The 17,428-nt window shown below is 42.0% G+C and overlaps 2 protein-coding genes across 2 annotated transcripts in view; one reads left to right on the top strand and one right to left on the bottom strand.

Moving 5' to 3' along the window:
- Positions 1–10,897, top strand: part of NCAPD3 (non-SMC condensin II complex, subunit D3) — a gene marked incomplete at its 5' end in the record, with an annotated part of 28,318 nt that extends 17,421 nt beyond the window's left edge. The window contains 15 exons of the mRNA XM_010282841.1: positions 66–180; positions 276–383; positions 1,427–1,665; positions 2,413–2,492; positions 3,778–3,915; positions 4,251–4,384; positions 4,535–4,734; positions 5,338–5,448; positions 5,871–6,026; positions 6,812–6,978; positions 7,222–7,361; positions 7,474–7,551; positions 10,450–10,524; positions 10,626–10,692; positions 10,786–10,897. Of these exons, the coding sequence (XP_010281143.1) occupies positions 66–180; positions 276–383; positions 1,427–1,665; positions 2,413–2,492; positions 3,778–3,915; positions 4,251–4,384; positions 4,535–4,734; positions 5,338–5,448; positions 5,871–6,026; positions 6,812–6,978; positions 7,222–7,361; positions 7,474–7,551; positions 10,450–10,524; positions 10,626–10,692; positions 10,786–10,897 (1,920 nt within the window). The remainder of the gene's footprint in view (positions 1–65; positions 181–275; positions 384–1,426; positions 1,666–2,412; positions 2,493–3,777; positions 3,916–4,250; positions 4,385–4,534; positions 4,735–5,337; positions 5,449–5,870; positions 6,027–6,811; positions 6,979–7,221; positions 7,362–7,473; positions 7,552–10,449; positions 10,525–10,625; positions 10,693–10,785) is intronic.
- Positions 10,898–14,580: 3,683 nt separating this feature from the next.
- Positions 14,581–17,428, bottom strand: part of JAM3 (junctional adhesion molecule 3) — a 5,927-nt gene continuing 3,079 nt past the window's right edge. Inside the window, exons 6-8 of the mRNA XM_010282840.1 lie at positions 17,041–17,170; positions 15,766–15,820; positions 14,581–15,131 (exon numbers count right to left, since the gene is read on the bottom strand). Coding sequence (XP_010281142.1) covers positions 15,096–15,131; positions 15,766–15,820; positions 17,041–17,170 — 221 coding nt within the window. The 3' untranslated portion in view covers positions 14,581–15,095. The remainder of the gene's footprint in view (positions 15,132–15,765; positions 15,821–17,040; positions 17,171–17,428) is intronic.

The raw sequence follows: 17,428 nt of genomic DNA, 5'->3' as shown, positions 1-17,428 counted from the left end.
TCCTGCTGACTTAATTTGCAGCTCAGCCATTGCCTGTTGACTGCAGTGTTGCTTCTCCTCTGTAGGTGAGACACCTCTTCATCTTGGGTGAGGCTGCACAGCTGTGTCCAGCCAAAGTGGAGAAACACATCTTTCTTTTGATTCAGTCCATTCTGGCTGCTTCTGTCAACGAGGACCAATGTGAGGCGCTCTCCTTACTGCCTTTAATTCTAAATTTACAGACAACACTGTTTACCAGAAAAGCATGTTTTCATCTCTGCCCTGTTCTTTCCTAGTGTCCAGCTCTCCAGATGGTGAGGAAATTCCAGCTTCTCAGCCACTGTCCCAATTCAGAGGATCAGCCATGCCTCCGGTAGTCAGAGCTCATGCATTCATTACTCTAGGTAAGTGCCATCCTGCAGCAGAAGCATGCCCTCATGTATCCACTTCCCACCCTTCCTGGTTAAAGTTCCACTCAAAAGCTGTGTCAGTTGTAATGGATAGCCACAGTGCTCCATGTTTGCATTGCCTCAGCTCATAGCTTTTAGCAAGGCAAATATCCATGGTTACCAGTTGCACAAACCATAAAAATACTGCTATTTATGTGACTGCTTCTCAAGGTGATTAACACATTAATAGTGATCAATAATTAGCAATGTCCTTCAGAATTGTACTGTCCTTGTACTCGGAGTTGGTCGCTGTCTGGCTGAAGGATCAACTTATATGTGGTAAGGTACTCAACAAAGGATGAAGAAAACTTGGTGCTTTTGGTGCAGTTTAGAACAGAATGACTACACATAGTTACTTGTTCTTCTCAGCACGAATGAAGAGCTTCTTTGAGAGAAGCCTGGTCAATCTGTATCTCCAGTATTTCAGTCTGTATCTCCCATATTGTGGAGAGTACTAAGTGAAAGTTCTGGTTTTGTAGTACCTCTGTGATTAGCGACAAGTCTCTTCTCTTGCAGATAGACAGTATTTTTCTTTCTTTAACTGCTTTGGGAAGCTTGATACTTTTGTACCGAGCTTAGAAACAGTTAGGGAGAAGTCATGTTAGAATGCAGGCTATTTTATTTTAAGTTGGTTTAGTGATGCTCTTAGAGGTGGGTGTCTCCCTGCTATGCCTATGACAGCTGGGGCTGTTCTTTTTAGCTGCTTTGAATAATACCCTGTACACAGAAATAGTTCATTGTGAAGGAGGGAATTTGGCATAGAGACCCACACTGTAGGACTAAGAGGAGTTTGGAAGAACTCCTTGAAGTATCATTTCTTTGAGAGATCGTGCTGATTGCTCATCAAGTTTCAGCATGTGTTTCTTGTTTATTCCTCTGTTTACTTCCTGATTCCTTTCTTGGCTCGTACTGGACCCAAAGGAGGCCATAAGTGGGGCTGTGGTGGTTAGGAAGAAGAATATATTCACAGTACTGACAGACTCATCCCTGTTTCACAGGTAAATTATGTTTACAGCATGAAGATCTGGCAAAGAAATGCATTGCAGCTCTAGCTCGAGAGCTGGAGGTGTCGCATGATGTGGCTGTTCGCAATAATGTTGTCATCGTTATGTGTGATCTATGTGTCCGCTACACATCCATGGTGGACAGATACGTACCCAACATTTCGTTGTGTCTGAAGGACCCAAATTCCTTCATTCGTAAGCAGACGCTGATCCTGCTTACCAACCTTCTGCAGGTAAATAAAGGTCCTAAGCATGTATCTGACAGCCCGCTTCAAGTACCTCTGTTGTGCTGAATACTGGCAACCTGTCTAGTGGGTATATTGCTTATACCTTGATTAATCTACACTTAATCAAGAAGACTTTAAACTATGTATTTTGTTACTGCTTTTTTTCGCTAGCTAGGCAGAAATCGTATTGAGGACACAGTTGGATAATGAGATTATTTTTAGTCAGTGGTTACTTCTTTTCTTGTCTTCTCTTTGTTTCTTTGAATTCCCTTCAGTGTCACTCCTCTATGAATGAATATAACAAGCAGCACAGGCACCTTTTTCTCCTCCTGTCTCTCCTTATTGTTCTAAAGGTGTAAATGTTGAGAGGCTCAAGATGTTTACCCTCCCAATGTTCGTATGAAGCCAACCAAGGCAGATCTGGAGTGCATTTGGCTCCGAGAACAGTGTTGAAGAGCATGTGTGCCTTGGGATGGGAGAACAGATTTTTTATGTTTCTACTTTTTTATTGATACCTGTGGTAAACCTAGATGCTCGCTGCTGTGGCTTTTATACTGTTTAAAGCATCCTCCAAAACATTGTCTTGTCAAGGTTTGTTTTGCATACCTCCAGCTGAAGTTGTATGGCTTGCTCATTTGCCTGATGCACATTCTGCTAGGCTCCATCAGATATTGTCATGACTGCAGTCTGAAGGTTTACACTAGGTTTTTGGTGATTCAGGCTGAGAATTTATTGTCTGCTGATTTCTTACAGGAGGAGTTTGTGAAATGGAAAGACTGTCTCTTCTTCCGTTTCGTCAGCGTCTTGGTGGATCCAAATCCAGATATTGCCAGGTAAAATACTCATCTGTAAAATAAAGTAGTTGAAGATCAGAGATGTACTTAAAACCAGCTTCAGTCTTGCACCTTCAGCATGCAGAGAAATATTTCAGCAAGAGAGCAGATGATTCTCTCATTAACCTCTTCAATGATAGTTGGTCATGCTTTAGGGTCTGCAATGGTAGCAAAGGAGTGGAGAACCTCTTTCAAAGTAATTTGAAGTAGCAAGCTGTGTGTTCTTGGATGTCTTCAAAACATGCAGCTCTGCTCTATTTTTGACTCCTAGTTACCCAGAAAAAAAAAGACTTTTTGAAACAAGCCTTTAGGAAATCTTCCTCATGGTTTTCTAATAGGTTCTGTCTTGAGTACTGGTTTTAGGAATAGGATTAAATAGTCTCTTTTTTCTTACATGGCATGCCTTGCCTTTTTAAACCATCTACTACATTTTGTATTACTTTGACATGTAAGAGGAATTATGCAAACTGGTTTTAAGTGCATGTTTATGAAGTTTTTGTAGGTTTCAAAGTCTCAAGTTGCTCTGTTAACATAAGAAATGAGAGGGGGGCAGGTTCCTCTAAGGATGGTAGATCGTACAGGGATGCTGGATGCAAGGAGGCTTGGAGAGTTTGCTACTTCTTTCTACCTGGAACAGTCCACCTGAATATTGGTGTTTCCAAGGCCATCAACCTGTCATTGCGTACTAGCACATATTCACACTTTCTTTTCTCTTCAGTGACTTTTTAATATGTAAAAATGTCTTTCCAGTAGATGGTGACATTGCAACATCACGTTCCTAGAGCTTTAGCTAAGGAACACAGTGCTATTTCTTTGGGAGCCTTTTTCTTTGCATCTGCATTCAGTGACTGCATCCAGACAAAAACACATTCTTCAAGTCTGGGATTGACTTGCACCTCTTGCAGGACTTTTGGTGATTAACTTTTTGCAAAGTACTGTAAGTGTCTCAGCCACAATACAACTTAAGTTATTTAAGTAATGAAAGTGTTGTGCCTGAATTCAAGTTCAAATTTATTTCTGTCTCTGTTGAATGGCAAAAAAGTGAAGTAGTATTGTGACGCTGAAAACATCTATGTCTTTCTGGATGAAAAAAGGCTTAAAGTCAATAAACTGATAGCCTTGTTTGAGCCCAGCTGGAGCTGGGCAAGAATTAAACGTGGTATTGAGGAAGACTTAGCAGAGAAAACCCACCCTGCCACTTTACGGCTTGTAACCCTGCGCTGTGTTTCAGGGGTGGCTTTTAGAAGCTGCTGGATGATAAGTTCTTCCTTTTCCTCCTTTCCAGGTTTGGAGAGTTCTGCTTGGTGCATCTCTTGCTGAAGAGGAATCCAGTAATGTTCTCCCAACACTTCATTGAGTGCATTTTCCATTTCAATAGCTATGAGAAACACGAGAAGTACAACAGGTTCCCCCAGAGTGTGCGGTCAGTTGAGCACATTTATCTCCTTATTGCTAAATGATGGGCTGTCTGGCTGTGCAGCTTTTGGTTGCAGCAAAGCGCTTGTGGCATTTATAATTATGTATGCAGTAGGGGGGAAACAGCTAGGGGAAACAGTGTTAAATTACGAATGTCCTGCCTTCCCCATGACACTTCTGGGAGGACTTCTGCATGTAATTTGTGGGAGTATGTGGTATCCTGACAGATTTATGGGTCTTGAAAGTGACATTCAACTATTCCTTTCTGATTTAAAGTCTTATTATTTCTATGAATTCATATAATGTGGCTTGGCCCTTGTAAAATGTCTTGCTCTACCACAGGGCAAAGAATCTCTTCTCTCTGAAGGGAAAAGATAACAAAGAAAAAAGGATGCGTATCTACAGGTTCCTGCTAGACCACTTTACAGATGAACAGAGGTTCAGCATTACAACAAAGATCAGCCACAGCATCCTAGGTAAGGGTCTGTCTTTAAAAATATGTCAAACAAAGAACTAGTGTCTATATAAAACCATTAGCCTTTCAATCCAGCCGTGTTCTCTTTCTGTCTTTACTGGCACTGCTGTTTCCAGTAAAATACTTCTTATTTCTTCCCTGTGTGTTCCAGCATGCTTTGTGGATAAGGTCCTTCCATTGGACTTGGAAGCCAATGAGCTGCTCTCGGATACATTTGCAGTCCTTAGCTGCAAAGAAATCAAGCTATCAACTATGAGATCAAAACCTGATGAAGACATTCAGCCTGATGAAGATGAAATGGCAATGGCCAATGCTGTCATGCAGGTGGCACAAAAAAAGCTCATCTCCCAGGTGAATGGCATTTGATCTGGTGTGGGAGGAGGGCTGGCCACGATCCTAGGAGGAATTTTACCTTTCTGTGACAGAGAAACTTGGGCAAAAACTATCCAAGTAGCATAGCAATGCCAATGACATACTGTGCCTGTAGGCTGTTACTCAAGCTCTGTCTGTAGGTCCATTCTGATCTGAGGGCACCTGTGGAAGCGCCATGTGTTGTAAATGAAGACGTTACAGCTAGATTTGTGAGGGATACTGGTACTTGAGGGGTTAGTTGGAGTGATTAGAAATGCATTTGCTTTGAAGTCAGTGAAGCTATGCTAGGCTAAATTTGTTCCACAGATCTTTTATTGGTAAAGCGTTCGAGCGTAACAATGTTTTTTGGTGCACCTTTTGGCAATTTGCTTTCAATGGGAGAACTGACTGACTTAGTGTATCTTAAAAGCTTCCACTTAGGTTAAAAGCCTATGTACATGCTTGAGGCATGAGAGCAGGCTTAATTGCGGTAATTCCTTTGCTGTGGAGTGATAACTCCTTTCACTTAGGTCATTCATCTAACCATGGAGTGGCTTCTCCTTTATTGCATCATGTAACTCTTCATGCCTTGTTCAAACAAAGGTTCAAAAGAAGAACTTCATAGAAAATATCATCCCAATAATCACGTCACTGAAGTCTTTGATGGAGCAGAAGAGGAGCCCAGCTCTTAGGGACCTTATGAACTACCTACGGGTAAGGGGAAGAGTTTTTTTGTCTTTTTTTTTTTTTTCTGTCCCTCTCAAGTTAATGTATTAGATGTGCAATCAGTAATGGAATGAACAGCCTTCTTAGAAGGAAGTTTAGAAGGCATATGATGTTGTGACACTGCCACTGTATTAAATAATGTGGGAGGTGGAGGGATTTTAGATAAGGATCTCGCAGTGTGTTACATGTGAGCCTCCTCAGTGGAATGTGGGCAGAAAGCTTGAATGCTGGAAAGCTTTTTCATGTTCTGAAGTACAAATTGGATTCGAAACTCTTAGTCTGTTAAAAACACCTCTGCTCTACCAACTGGTATTTCCTTTTGCACTTAAGCAGCTGTGATCTGAATGGAGACATGAATCAGTAGTCAGGAGAGATTTCTGAAAGAGTTTAAACATTCCTTATTGCTCCAGGAAATGATGCAAGATTACCGAAATGAAATCAAAGACTTCTTTGCTGTGGACAAGCAGCTGGCAGCCGAGCTGGAGTACGATATGAAGAAATATGAAGAGCAGCTGGCCAGGGAGAAGGAGTCAGACCAAGAGCAGGTCTCGGCAGCGGGGGCAGAGGTTGTTGGTGCCGTTAACTCTGTACACGTACTGTTTCCCCTGCTAAAGTTTGTATACGCATAGCACCCAGACTCTGTATGTCTGTGGACTTTGTCACAGCACTTTTAACAGAATGGCTATGTAGTGTTCTCATACCTCTTCACATTTGCTGACAGAAGCTTTGGTTTCAGTCATTTAATAAGCTTAGAATGACGACAAACACCATGCATTAGGCAAAGAGAAGCAGCAAACAACTAACGTAAAAAGAATTCAATTTAAAGGGAGAACTAAGTCTAATTCGCCGCTAGCTGTGCTTATATGTTGTACTGCGCTCTGTTCTCAGGGTGATAAAGATGATCAGGTCAAAAAGAAAAGCGTTCATTTTGTCTGACTTTAGGTGTACACCAAGTGGAAACTTAGATCTGTCCTAGTGATGCAGATCCTCTTTTAAAGTCCATGTAAAGAAATAAGTATGTGCTCGGGTCGATTGTCCTGAACTATTTTAGATACCTACCTTAAGATGAGATAACTTCTACTCTGGAAGTACCTTTCTCTCTCTGCTGACTTTAAAAGACCACCTATATATAGACCTCTAAACTAGGACCTATGTATCCCATCAAAACTTCCTACTTGCTTCTTGTTAAAGTTTCGTCCAATAAATTCTTTCTCCCTAGCACCCCTTTAAGTCTGTCACACAAAGGGCAGTTCTTAATCACACAGCGTGTAGGTCTAAGCACCTTGTATCTAGGGTTTTCTACACTTGAATCCATTGTTAGACATATCATCTTTTCTCCTGTTTTCTGTAGCAACCACCATCTTTGGAGACGGCTGTACCTTCTGGTGGCTGGAATAATGCTCAGTCTCCTGTAAGTGGGACACCGTCCTTGCCACCTGGATCAAGTCCTTCCTCTGTGCCTTCTGAGTTGACTACACCTAGTGATGATGTCCTGAAACAGCCGTTACTTGGTTGCAGGTATGCGTTTCTGTTTATATTACCGGTTATGATATTCTGCAGGGCTACTGCTTTGCTTATCCACTCCTTACTTAACGGTATGAAAGTCACCAGTGTTGGAGCACAATCTTCTCCATTACATTTGGTGTTTAAGATTATAAGGGATCGGGAAGGGGACAGGTCTCTCTCCTCATTGCATGTATCTCATCTGGACTTGCAGAAGAATATCTCTTCACTGTTTCTGTCATGTGTTTTGCCCTGTAGGCCAGCATCCTTGAGCACGCTTGCCATCCTGAACTCTGCCAGGAAAGCAATGGAAGCCAGAAGCAAGCAACGCACTAAGAGTGTTGGAGGAAGTTTATCGGCTGTATCGCTTCCATCAAGCACAGCTGTCAGCAAGCAAGGTAGGAAGCTTGCTGCAAACTGACCTGGCACTGGACTAGATCTAGTTGACACAGCCTGATTGTCAGACCCTTGAGGTCTCTTAAGTGAATCCATTTCTGTTCTTAATTCTAGCATCCTTTCAAAGCCTGAATCAACAGTCTACCGGTGAAAATGTTTCTGTGGTGGGCCGTGCAATCAGCACACCAGAACGTAAGTATAACCCAAAGAAACCCTCTCCAAATTGGGCTGAGCACTCATTCTCTGATAGAGGTAGCAATGCATGGCTCCTCTAAAGAGCAGAGAAAATTAGTCATTGATAGCTATAGATTATGTATTTATCTAAATGGTTGTAGTATATAAGAACCATTCTGAAACGGAAGGTCTCAGGTGAACGATGTACATAGGAAAGGACAGTCCAATACGGTCTCCATTTACATGTCACATGGTATTATAGTATTGAGTCAGTGCAGGAGAGCTTTTATTTTGGGCTGCTGAAGTAACAGAGCTACTGCCCTTTCTTCCTTCATCAGCTCTGGGGTGCCGAGAAGGCATGTTGTCATGGTTCCTTAATAGCATGCGTTACCCGAAGTGTGCAAGATTCTGTTGAATGGAGACATTTGCTCTGCTTAACTCTGGAAGCATAGCTTAGTGTTTTCAGACAATTACAGAACCCTGCTGCAGAGGAAAATACTCAAGGTCTGGTCCTTTTCAGCTCTAAGATAAGGGGTTCCTGTTGTCCAAACAAAGGATGTCAGGTGAGCTATGACCTGCTTCTAGAGCAGGCAGTGAGCTGTGAGAATTGCAAGAGAACAGAGAGATCTGCTCAAGTGGGATTAATAACCTGCATAGTCGTGTGTGTATGTGTTCTACGTTAAGAAAGAACTGGACTGAGCACTGGAGAAGGAATGATTTGGTTTTTTTACTCTGCAGTGGAAATTAAAGTAAAAATACACAGAGAGGAATCTCTAATACACAAATTGTGAGACTCTGCTATGCTTATGACCACTGCAGCTGAATTGTCATTTCACAAAACCTGACCTTCAAAAGTTAGGTTTTATTGGAATGCTTTCTGACAGCCCCACAGCATTCTGCAGTGTCACCTTCTGCAAGCACAAGAGGCAGTTATAGTAAAACACAAATGGAGCCAAGTTCCAGCAGTAGATGCCCTTTGTTTATAGGAGTTCGCTGCCGAACTCCTTTAGGGCATCTCCATTGTAGTTCGAATTGTGAGTGTGATCAACACCCTCACGCACTCTGGAGAGCGCTCCAGTTAAGCTGGGAGTATCAGTTAGCTCTGACAGGTTGTGAATTGTTGCAGGGAGGGGTCGATGCTCCAGAAGCATAGGTGTCTGACCGCACTCTTTGCCTGTATCTGTGCAAACACCTGACCTGCATGCACACAGGAGAGCAAACGACACGTAGCCAATAAGGCAGTCAGCTCTGCGGCAGTCTGCAAATACCTGACATTCACGAGCGGGCAGGAGCAAACCAGCGGCAGTGATGTGCATTCACTGGAAAATGTGACCCTTCTCTTCCCTATATGCTCCACTGTTTGGCTAGGTTTGTCTGCCTTGGTGTTTCTCTCTGCTGCCTGAGCAACAAGCAATGATCTTTGTGCAAAAAAAAAAAAAAGGGGAGCATGTTTTTAGAGAGCAGAAACCTTTAAGCGCCATATCCCTGTCTGGAAGCTTGCACGGCTGTTTCTCTTAAGCACCATATGGTGAAGAAGGAGGAAGAACATTAATCTGCAGTGGTACTAGGGCTGAATTCCTACTTTGCTTCGAGGCAGCATGTGTCCTTCAGCAGGGAGACAAACTGTACAGAGCAGTATCATCACTTCAGTTAGCGTGTGTTGAGCCATCTGCATGGTGGCGCTGGGTCTTGCAGGCTGATAGACAATCAAAATAAAACATTTTTATTTCTCTGATAGATCATTCTGAAACTATTGGAGATGCAATTCTTTGCAAACCATTTTGTACTTGAAGTTAAGAACAGCTGCCTCTTCCCTCTACCTTATTCAACTGTTCTGGCTGTCACTCTCTCCCCTGCTGTCTTTGGCTCTCCTTCTCAACTCCTGCTCGTTATTTTAAGAATGGCTAAGTGGGTCTGGGCAAGTGTAGATTGCTTCACTGTGGTACATAAACGCACGCTGTGAAGATACCACCTTTGATTGTATGGGAAGCCCTACCTGATGACAGTTCTTTACCATTTCCTTCCTTCCTTTCACATAAACTTCTCCTGAACCAAGGTAACTTGTTAAAGCACACACTGCACAAACTCTCAGGACACTTGCAGGTCGGTCTTGGGAGATGCAGAGGCCAACTAAGGCAGATAGATTTAGTTGGATTTCCACTACAAGCTTCAGTGATTCCCTTCCAGGACAGCGAAGTAGTTAAAGAGCAAACCCAGTTAGTCTGTAGAGAGAAGTCCTTTTAGCAGCGTTTCCATCTCCTGCCCTATAAAGCACTCTCTACCTTAATTCCTTCTGAAAGGTTCTAGGAAACATGAGCATAAAACAGAGTGTTGAGTAAAGTAAAATCTGAATATTGTGACATCTCTCCTGAGAGAAATGACAGAAAAGAGACAGCTGACAACTATGGCCTATTCAGGCAAGCTAAATTCTACCTAGCTTCCTTGTAAAGTGATTCCTTTTTCCTGGCTGCAGGCAGTTCCTTATGGAAGGGCTGTCCAGGTCCTTTGTCAGTCTGCAGGGACCCCATATTCTGCCTTGACAAGGCAAAGCAACTGGTCTGAATCTAACACGTGAAAGATGGCAAAGCCTCAGTGGAAGGTGTGCCTCTCCCACCTAGGTAGGACAAGGAGGCGCCTGACTGAGGTCCCGTATTTAAATTCATTTCCTCCACATACAAGGAAGGCTCTAAGTCTGGAGATTGAAGCTGATGTGCACAGATGGCCCATCAGATTCAGCACATCGTTTTGTGGCTGGACAGGAGACGCTGAGATCTGCTGGGCTGGAATAGAGAGATGTATATGAGCTTGCTATTAACTGGATATACTTACTCTGTGACACTTAAGTGTTCTACTACAGCGTGCCTTGCCCTCTGGCTGTGTCACAAGCTGACTGCTAATATGTGCTTTTTCTTTCAGAGACCATTAATGACTTGACTTTTGGTGCTGGGGTCAGTTACATCAGCTTGACACAGACACCCACTTCACCTCCAGGCAAGTTATCTTTGTGATTCTAAGTTGAGGGGGCGAAGAACCCCCAAATGATCAAATCTGTGGCATTTTTTAAAATATTAAAATAGATGTATTATTTGCAGAGAAGAAAGAGGCCTTGACTGAGGATGAGCCGAGAGATATTATCTGTTTGACATCACCAGAGAAACCGTAAGTCCAACACAGGTCTGAAACAGGAATCACAGTGAGAAGGACTGGTAAAGTGCTTTAAAATAAATGGTCGTTCTGCTTCCTTTGTTCCAGCCCATCCCTGCCACGTGAGTGGAAAGTAGAATCCCCAGCAAGGAAACAGAGCAGCCAGCGTGTCCCTCTGAGACGGTCCCAGCGGAGAACTCCACTGAAACCAGACAACTGATCCTTTCATTGAGCTTTTGTACAGAATCATCATGTTGCCTGAAACCTGTCCTTTTCCTCTGTAATTATAAATCATTGTGGGCACACGTCTTTCCTTCCTTATCTGTTCTTACTTGTTTTTTACATGAAACTGTCTAGAATATGGGCATACAAAGCCTGCATTAATGCATGTATGTATTATAAGCTGCTGCTGTTGACAAAGCTCACTGGAGAGCTAGAAAGCTGCAGTATAAAGGGAGGCTTGCTCTTCACTCACAGGATGTATAATTTGTCCATTTGGAAAAGTAAGAGCATAATGTTACAAGCTTAGCAATAAGTGCATTTATTACAGCTTGCAGGGAAGTGAGGGGCTCAGCGTATTCACTCAAGCCCTCATTGTCCCTCTTGGTTAAATACTAGAGTTGCTTTAATTTGAACAAAGGTAAAACAGCTTGTCACTGCCACACCCCTAAATCTGGTAATTGCACGCTACATCACCTCTTATTTATTGTGCAAACTCCTGTGTGTATGAACAGCCTTAACGTTCTTTTATATGGAATATTTCCATTCTTGCACTATGTTATTTCCAACTATTAAAATTTTATGAAAATAAATGGTTACAGAATTAATTCCACCCACAGCTTCTCCCCTCTTCTTGATCTGACAGCGAAATTATTTTTTTCTATAGATTTCTACCGCCTCAAAGTCTCTTCTACTACGTTGCTGGTATCTTAGGCAATCAGTTCAATTAATGTTGGACCCAGCAGCTTTTAAATATAGACTCTTACTTGACTGCAAGCAGGATATGAGTAACTCACTAAAATCAAGGTTGGTAAGTCATATGTGTAGCTTTGTGCTCTGCACAGATAACTTGTTTATCATAAATGTGCTGTGTAAATGGTGGAATCTGACCGTTCCCAAGTCTCTCTGATGCCGTGTGAACCTAACTGAAGTTTTTCCATTGTTAACTTCTATTACAGAGCTCTTGGCCTAGATTTCATTGAAATTTGAAAATGGAATCTGTTTTATTCATGCTGGTTTGCCTTATTCAGGCATGAACAACAGAAACGGAGTAGGCTTTTCTGCACAAGTGGAAAGAAAGAGGCTGAGCATGCTTTTACCACAGCCCTTCCAGAGGCACTTACCTCCTGCACTGGAATCCCATAATTTGCCCTCACTTTCCCTATTTTCTTTTGAAGATCAGAGACTCCTTCAAGTGAGGTTAAACTTTATTCTTGAAATCAAAGTCAAAACCTGGGACCGGGGGATGTATGGAATGGCTTTGGCTTAGCTGATGGTCAGTTATGACCACATCCATTTATTTTGTACCTTCTCTCCTGCCTTAAAATATTATTTAACCACTTTGAATGGTAATGGGAATAATTTATTTCCTAATTTGTGCTTTTCTAGTTTTTGTTCTGTCCTCGAGCAATATTGAGATGAGCCCTATGAGCATTAATCTGTCTTCTCTAGAGAAGAACCAGGGATGAACAAATGTTCAAGAATAAAATGATAAACAGCAACATACCTTGGACTTTCTGTAACCTTCAGCCTAATACAAGTAGATGAGTGCTCTGACAGAATAGACTCCCTTATTTCACTGAATTGAAAACAGAAGCCTCCAATAATACGGCTGTTTAAAAAGCAAAAGCAAACAAAAAACCCTACAAGAATGCTTTATAGCTTGGTATTTATGTAAAACATTCTTGGCAAAGTTAAACGTAATACATTAGTACAAACCTGAATATTATTCACAATAATACAATGAATTCCATCAGTCATATCTCATGAGCTGTATCAGGGGGATCATCTCCCCTTCTCTCGTTAGAGATGCCACTGTCGCATTTTAGAACTGAAAAATAAGCCTTGATTCTTAGCTTGCTGGCTTTTCACGTGAAGGCTGCATTTAGCTCACGTTGAGACTGTAGATTGTGCTCCCATCGTGTCCACAGCTACCCTGATTCAAACCTTTTCTTTCTCTCCCTTATTATAGGTATCATAAAAGCAGCATAGAAAAGGAGTAGTGGATATACAGAAGGTGCAAAGGAATGTTACACTCACTACTGTCACAATGATTAGAGGCAGCGTGCAGCCAGTGAACAGTACTGTGTTTTGGCTTGGCTGAAGAGCATATCTTAAGGAGGTAACCATAATGTATTTGCAAGATAGCAGTAGTAACGTCCAAGTTACAGAGGGAACATATGGTTATTGCTGCCCCATCCTTATTTTTACTTTCATTAGCAAAAGGAGAAGTGGTAACACTTTGTTTAGGCAAAACAAATGCAGCAATGGCATGTCCAGCGAGGCCCCTAGGAAACAAAGCAGATTAATGCAGAACACTTAAAAAAATAACACTGACAAAGTCCAAATCGTCAAGTATCCAAAATATTGTATACAGGAAAAGTTAAGACAACTCAATTCATATTGGAAATACAAGAACACTAAATTATGCTACATTAAAAAAAAAAATTCTTAAACCACAGCACATTTCTAGTGTTGCATCCACATCTTGCAGTCTTATATTACCCAGTGCTGTTCAACACTATCAACATGTATGTTTCTGGGAAACACGTGTTTCAAATTATTCTCTCTAAAGCCAAGAGAACCAGGTTTGTTTTCTTTTTGTTTTCTTTTTTCTTTCACCATTTAGAGAAAACTTGCAACTGACACTACAAAAGTGCTTTTGTATTGAGCTTTTGCTTTCCCAACTCCAGAAACAGTTGCCTTGGCTATGCAGTTTAAACCTGTCAAGTTGCCATAGCTGTCACACTGTTAGTGCTTTAGGGAACTTGCAGAGGGGTAGCAAACATTGAAGTCACTCTGTCACCTTGTTGGAACTGATTCCAAAAAGCCATGCCTGGATATTTCTTGCAACAACAAAAACAAAGTGTTGGTCACTGGCAAGAACAGTAAGTTTTATATATAAAAAAGTTGATAGCTCCTGCCATAAATTTACAAAAACTATCCCTGAGTGACTCTGTTCTGTGTCTGGTAAGACCTCTTGTGACAAGGAAATTGCTGAAGCTCGCTTAAGAGGAAAGAGACGCTGTTCCACCTGCGGTTTTTTATTACGCTTTGCAGTAACACCGATATGCTCTGACAGTGCCATACTATAGCAACATTTGAGCTCCTCTCTGTAGCTTAAAAAGTAAAAAAATAGCTACATTACTTAAACACTGCTGGCATCACGTATTTACACTTTAAATAGAAATGTTACCTTTTCTGAAGTAATCAAAATATATCTCTGCAAAAAATTTAGAATGGGGGATTTTACAAAATGAATGGAGAAGGTAAAAAAGCTTGAAGATATCTCAGTACCCTTTATGGCAATCTTAGCCCATGAAAGTATTTGGTTTTAATTTTCCTGAAAGGGATGTCTTAGCACTAGGTTCTCTGCCTCCACTATAAGCCTCTTTAAAACACCAAAAGACGCAAGAGGCAAGCCTGCTTTGTGCAGATTAGAATGAGGGGTTACCTGCGTGCAATGAGTTCTCTATAAAGCAGTGAACAGAAGCAATTCTTCTGGCCTGATGCTGCCTGTGTTTCACATTAAATGGAGTAACAAGAATTCAGTAAGTTTACAAAAGGGCTGAGAACATTAGTTGCATTTACTGAATCGGTATCTGTCACCGTAGGCTATTCAGATACTCCGTTCTGCACCTGAGCAGTCAGAGTCAAAAGCACAAGACAATCACAAATGTGTAAAAGTCACCAGCCAGGCCCGGGCAACAAGCGGCTGAGAGGAAGACTCCCCTTTGCATGGATAAACCTTATTCTTTGAAGTCCTTCTATTGCTGTATCAGCACCCTTTTTGTCTACTAGTAATTTGCACTAGTAATGTCTACTACATGTTTACCTAACACTGTTCCCCTGGTTGGTCTGCACATTGTGGCTGTGTCCCTGCAGCACAAATAGAAGGCAATTCCACAAACTTCACAGCCCAGTCTCTTGGGAAGTATTAAAATGCTTCCTTAGTCCAAGGACAGGTTTAGGTGATCCTGTTGGTATCTCCAGAGGCAGGGGAGACGCAATTTGGGCAGTGAGGAGTTACTTTAAACTTTGGCAAAGAAAAAAAAGATATACAGATAGCTAGCTATCAAGTCCTTGTGTGTTCCAAACTCTTCCAAGCGCACTTAATTCATCTTTTGCTCTTGCTTTGAGTTCCTGGAGGAGGTATTTTCACACTTGCTTTTGCTGGTTTGCAATATTCTTTTGGCGTCTTAGATGACAAATGAAGACTTGTGTCTGAAGTCCCCCTGCAACAAAACAGTTCTGGCTGTATGAAGGATCTAGTGGCTTTCCAGGCAACTCTCTGTTCCTGCTGCCCCCCGCTGCAGTGTGCCCGTGAGGGGAGATCTGATCTGTGTAACTTCTAGCATTCGGTCTGGGTAGCACCGCCTTCCAGCTGGTGAGGAGAAGGAGACTCCAGCCATACTGGCCAGGTGCTCCTTCTGCTGCTGTCCTCACATACCGAGGCATGGCAGGGGACTTTCTCGTTCCCTCTTCAGTATCTCTGCTTATAGGGAGAGGCTTTTTCTGATCTTAAGCTTCATGATCTATTCAAATCCCAAAATGCAAATTCTCTTGTAAAAGCATCGTGGCCTGCCCTTAATCCAATGAAACTCACCCTAAGGGGGTCATAAGATAACAGACAGAGCAGAGCTGCATTTGATAGCTCTTGGCATCATTCACTTAAGGCAACTTAAACTGTTCATCATTTCTAAGGAAATGACTCAGCCTTCACCCTTCTGTTTTCTCTCTGTTCTACATCCTTGCTTCTGAGTGGTGCCCACTCTAAGAAAGTCTGTAGGCCCTAAAAAATCTAGTAGTCCTCTGCCCACCCTCTTCCTCTCCTAAACAGAGAGATGTTAAATGCAAATCATTTGTTACCTCATCATCTGTCCGGATGTAGTTAACGCCATCAGGTTTTGCTGGAGTCTTGTAGCTGAAATAAAGGAAAAGATCTCATTTCTGGGACAAGACGACTGCAGGATTTTGGAGGGGAGGTGCTGAGAAAGACGAAAATGAGGAAGAGCAGCCGAATGAAAAGAAAGCAGAGAGAAGCCCAGCTCATTGCCCAAATGATAGATCTGTGCTTATTCCATCATTTGTTATGACTGGGATTTTTTCTAAACTCCCCTTCACCACAGGGTAAAAAGATTTCTGTATGTTTCCACAAGACGAACTCTGCAAAGAGATTAACTGATTCGTTTCTGGGCTCTCCTGCTCTGGTCCCTGTACACTACCTTTCTGTGTGCCTCCTGCATTGTCTCCCATGGCAATTATAAAGTTCATTTTAAACTTTCGCTGCCAGACGCCTTCAGCATTTTCTGTAGTTATAAGGAAGCGCCACTTGTTTGCAATCCCATGGGAATTCAGAATTTATACACGACTGTTGAGTCCAGCGTATGCCAACCCTCAGCTGCATTTAAATAGGATATTTGGAGCTTTTTCTGAAAACCAAACCAAACCAAAGAAAAACCCAGGACTTCTGCTGAAAAGCAACATTTAACATGGAACAAATCTATCTGGTGGGAATCTTGGTTTTACATATATTAGCTCTTCCACAGATTCTGTAAGGATATCAAGGCTTGTTGCAGATGCCAATGCTGTTGTTTTTAACATTTTAATGTGCATTCTAAAATGGTTGGTTTTAATCCCAAATTTAGGTTCTCACAACTAGTGAGATTTCCTGCAGAGAGCCTACTCTTCTGCATATATTTTCTATGCATGTCCTGATGCTTTAAACTAATTGTGCAGTGAGCTCTGTTCATTAAATTGTAGACCTCATTATGCCTACAGCACATAACCTATTGGACAAACACCTGTAAGCATTTAATTGTGCTGGTCCCCCCCTTCCCATACAAAGTATGAGGGTATTAGAGCACTCCTCTGTCTGGCCTTGGTAGAAACCACAGGAGGAGCCATACCAAAATTCTCCTTTAGGCAAATAAACCTTTTGGCATGGTGCAGGGTTTACAGTGGGGGATTGGATACTTCAAGAACTGGGTTGGCCTGTAGTCTTTGGTAGGGAACTAGGAAGAAGTATGTCCAAGTCAGGCACTGACATACATTTTAACCACCGATTTCTGGCGCCCTTCAGACTACTTTGTGCTAGCTGTGAATGCAGGGACTTGCATAGGAACACTTTGAATCCCAGCTTACCTTTCCCCACTCTCTTTGCTGTTTGCAAAGTAACCCCTTCTGTAGGCGCAGCAGATACCAAGAGTGATGAGCACCAAAACTGCTAGGACCACCAAGACTCCACCAATTATGCCACCAATATTGAGGTCATCTGGCAAAAAGAGAAGCCATCATCCAGTATTTATTTAAGGCAGTAGTAATATTCTAGCTTTACATACACTAAATTGACATCTCTCAATATTTAAAGCAAACCCCAATAAGTCATAGGGAGCTAGTGAGTCCCTGATTCCAAGACTGTTTCATGAATCTAAACAGTGTTTTAATGTTTCCCTGAGTTTTTAGATTTTTTTGTTTTCTTCCGCTGTTTGGGGCTATGAGAAAGCAGGAAAAACATAATGCTCTAGGATGT

The sequence above is a fragment of the Phaethon lepturus genome, unplaced genomic scaffold (genome assembly GCF_000687285.1).
Source record: "Phaethon lepturus isolate BGI_N335 unplaced genomic scaffold, ASM68728v1 scaffold16142, whole genome shotgun sequence".
Lineage (NCBI taxonomy): Eukaryota > Metazoa > Chordata > Aves > Phaethontiformes > Phaethontidae > Phaethon > Phaethon lepturus.
Note: the sequence above shows the minus strand (reverse complement) of the source record. Positions and strands in the feature narration are given on the sequence as shown.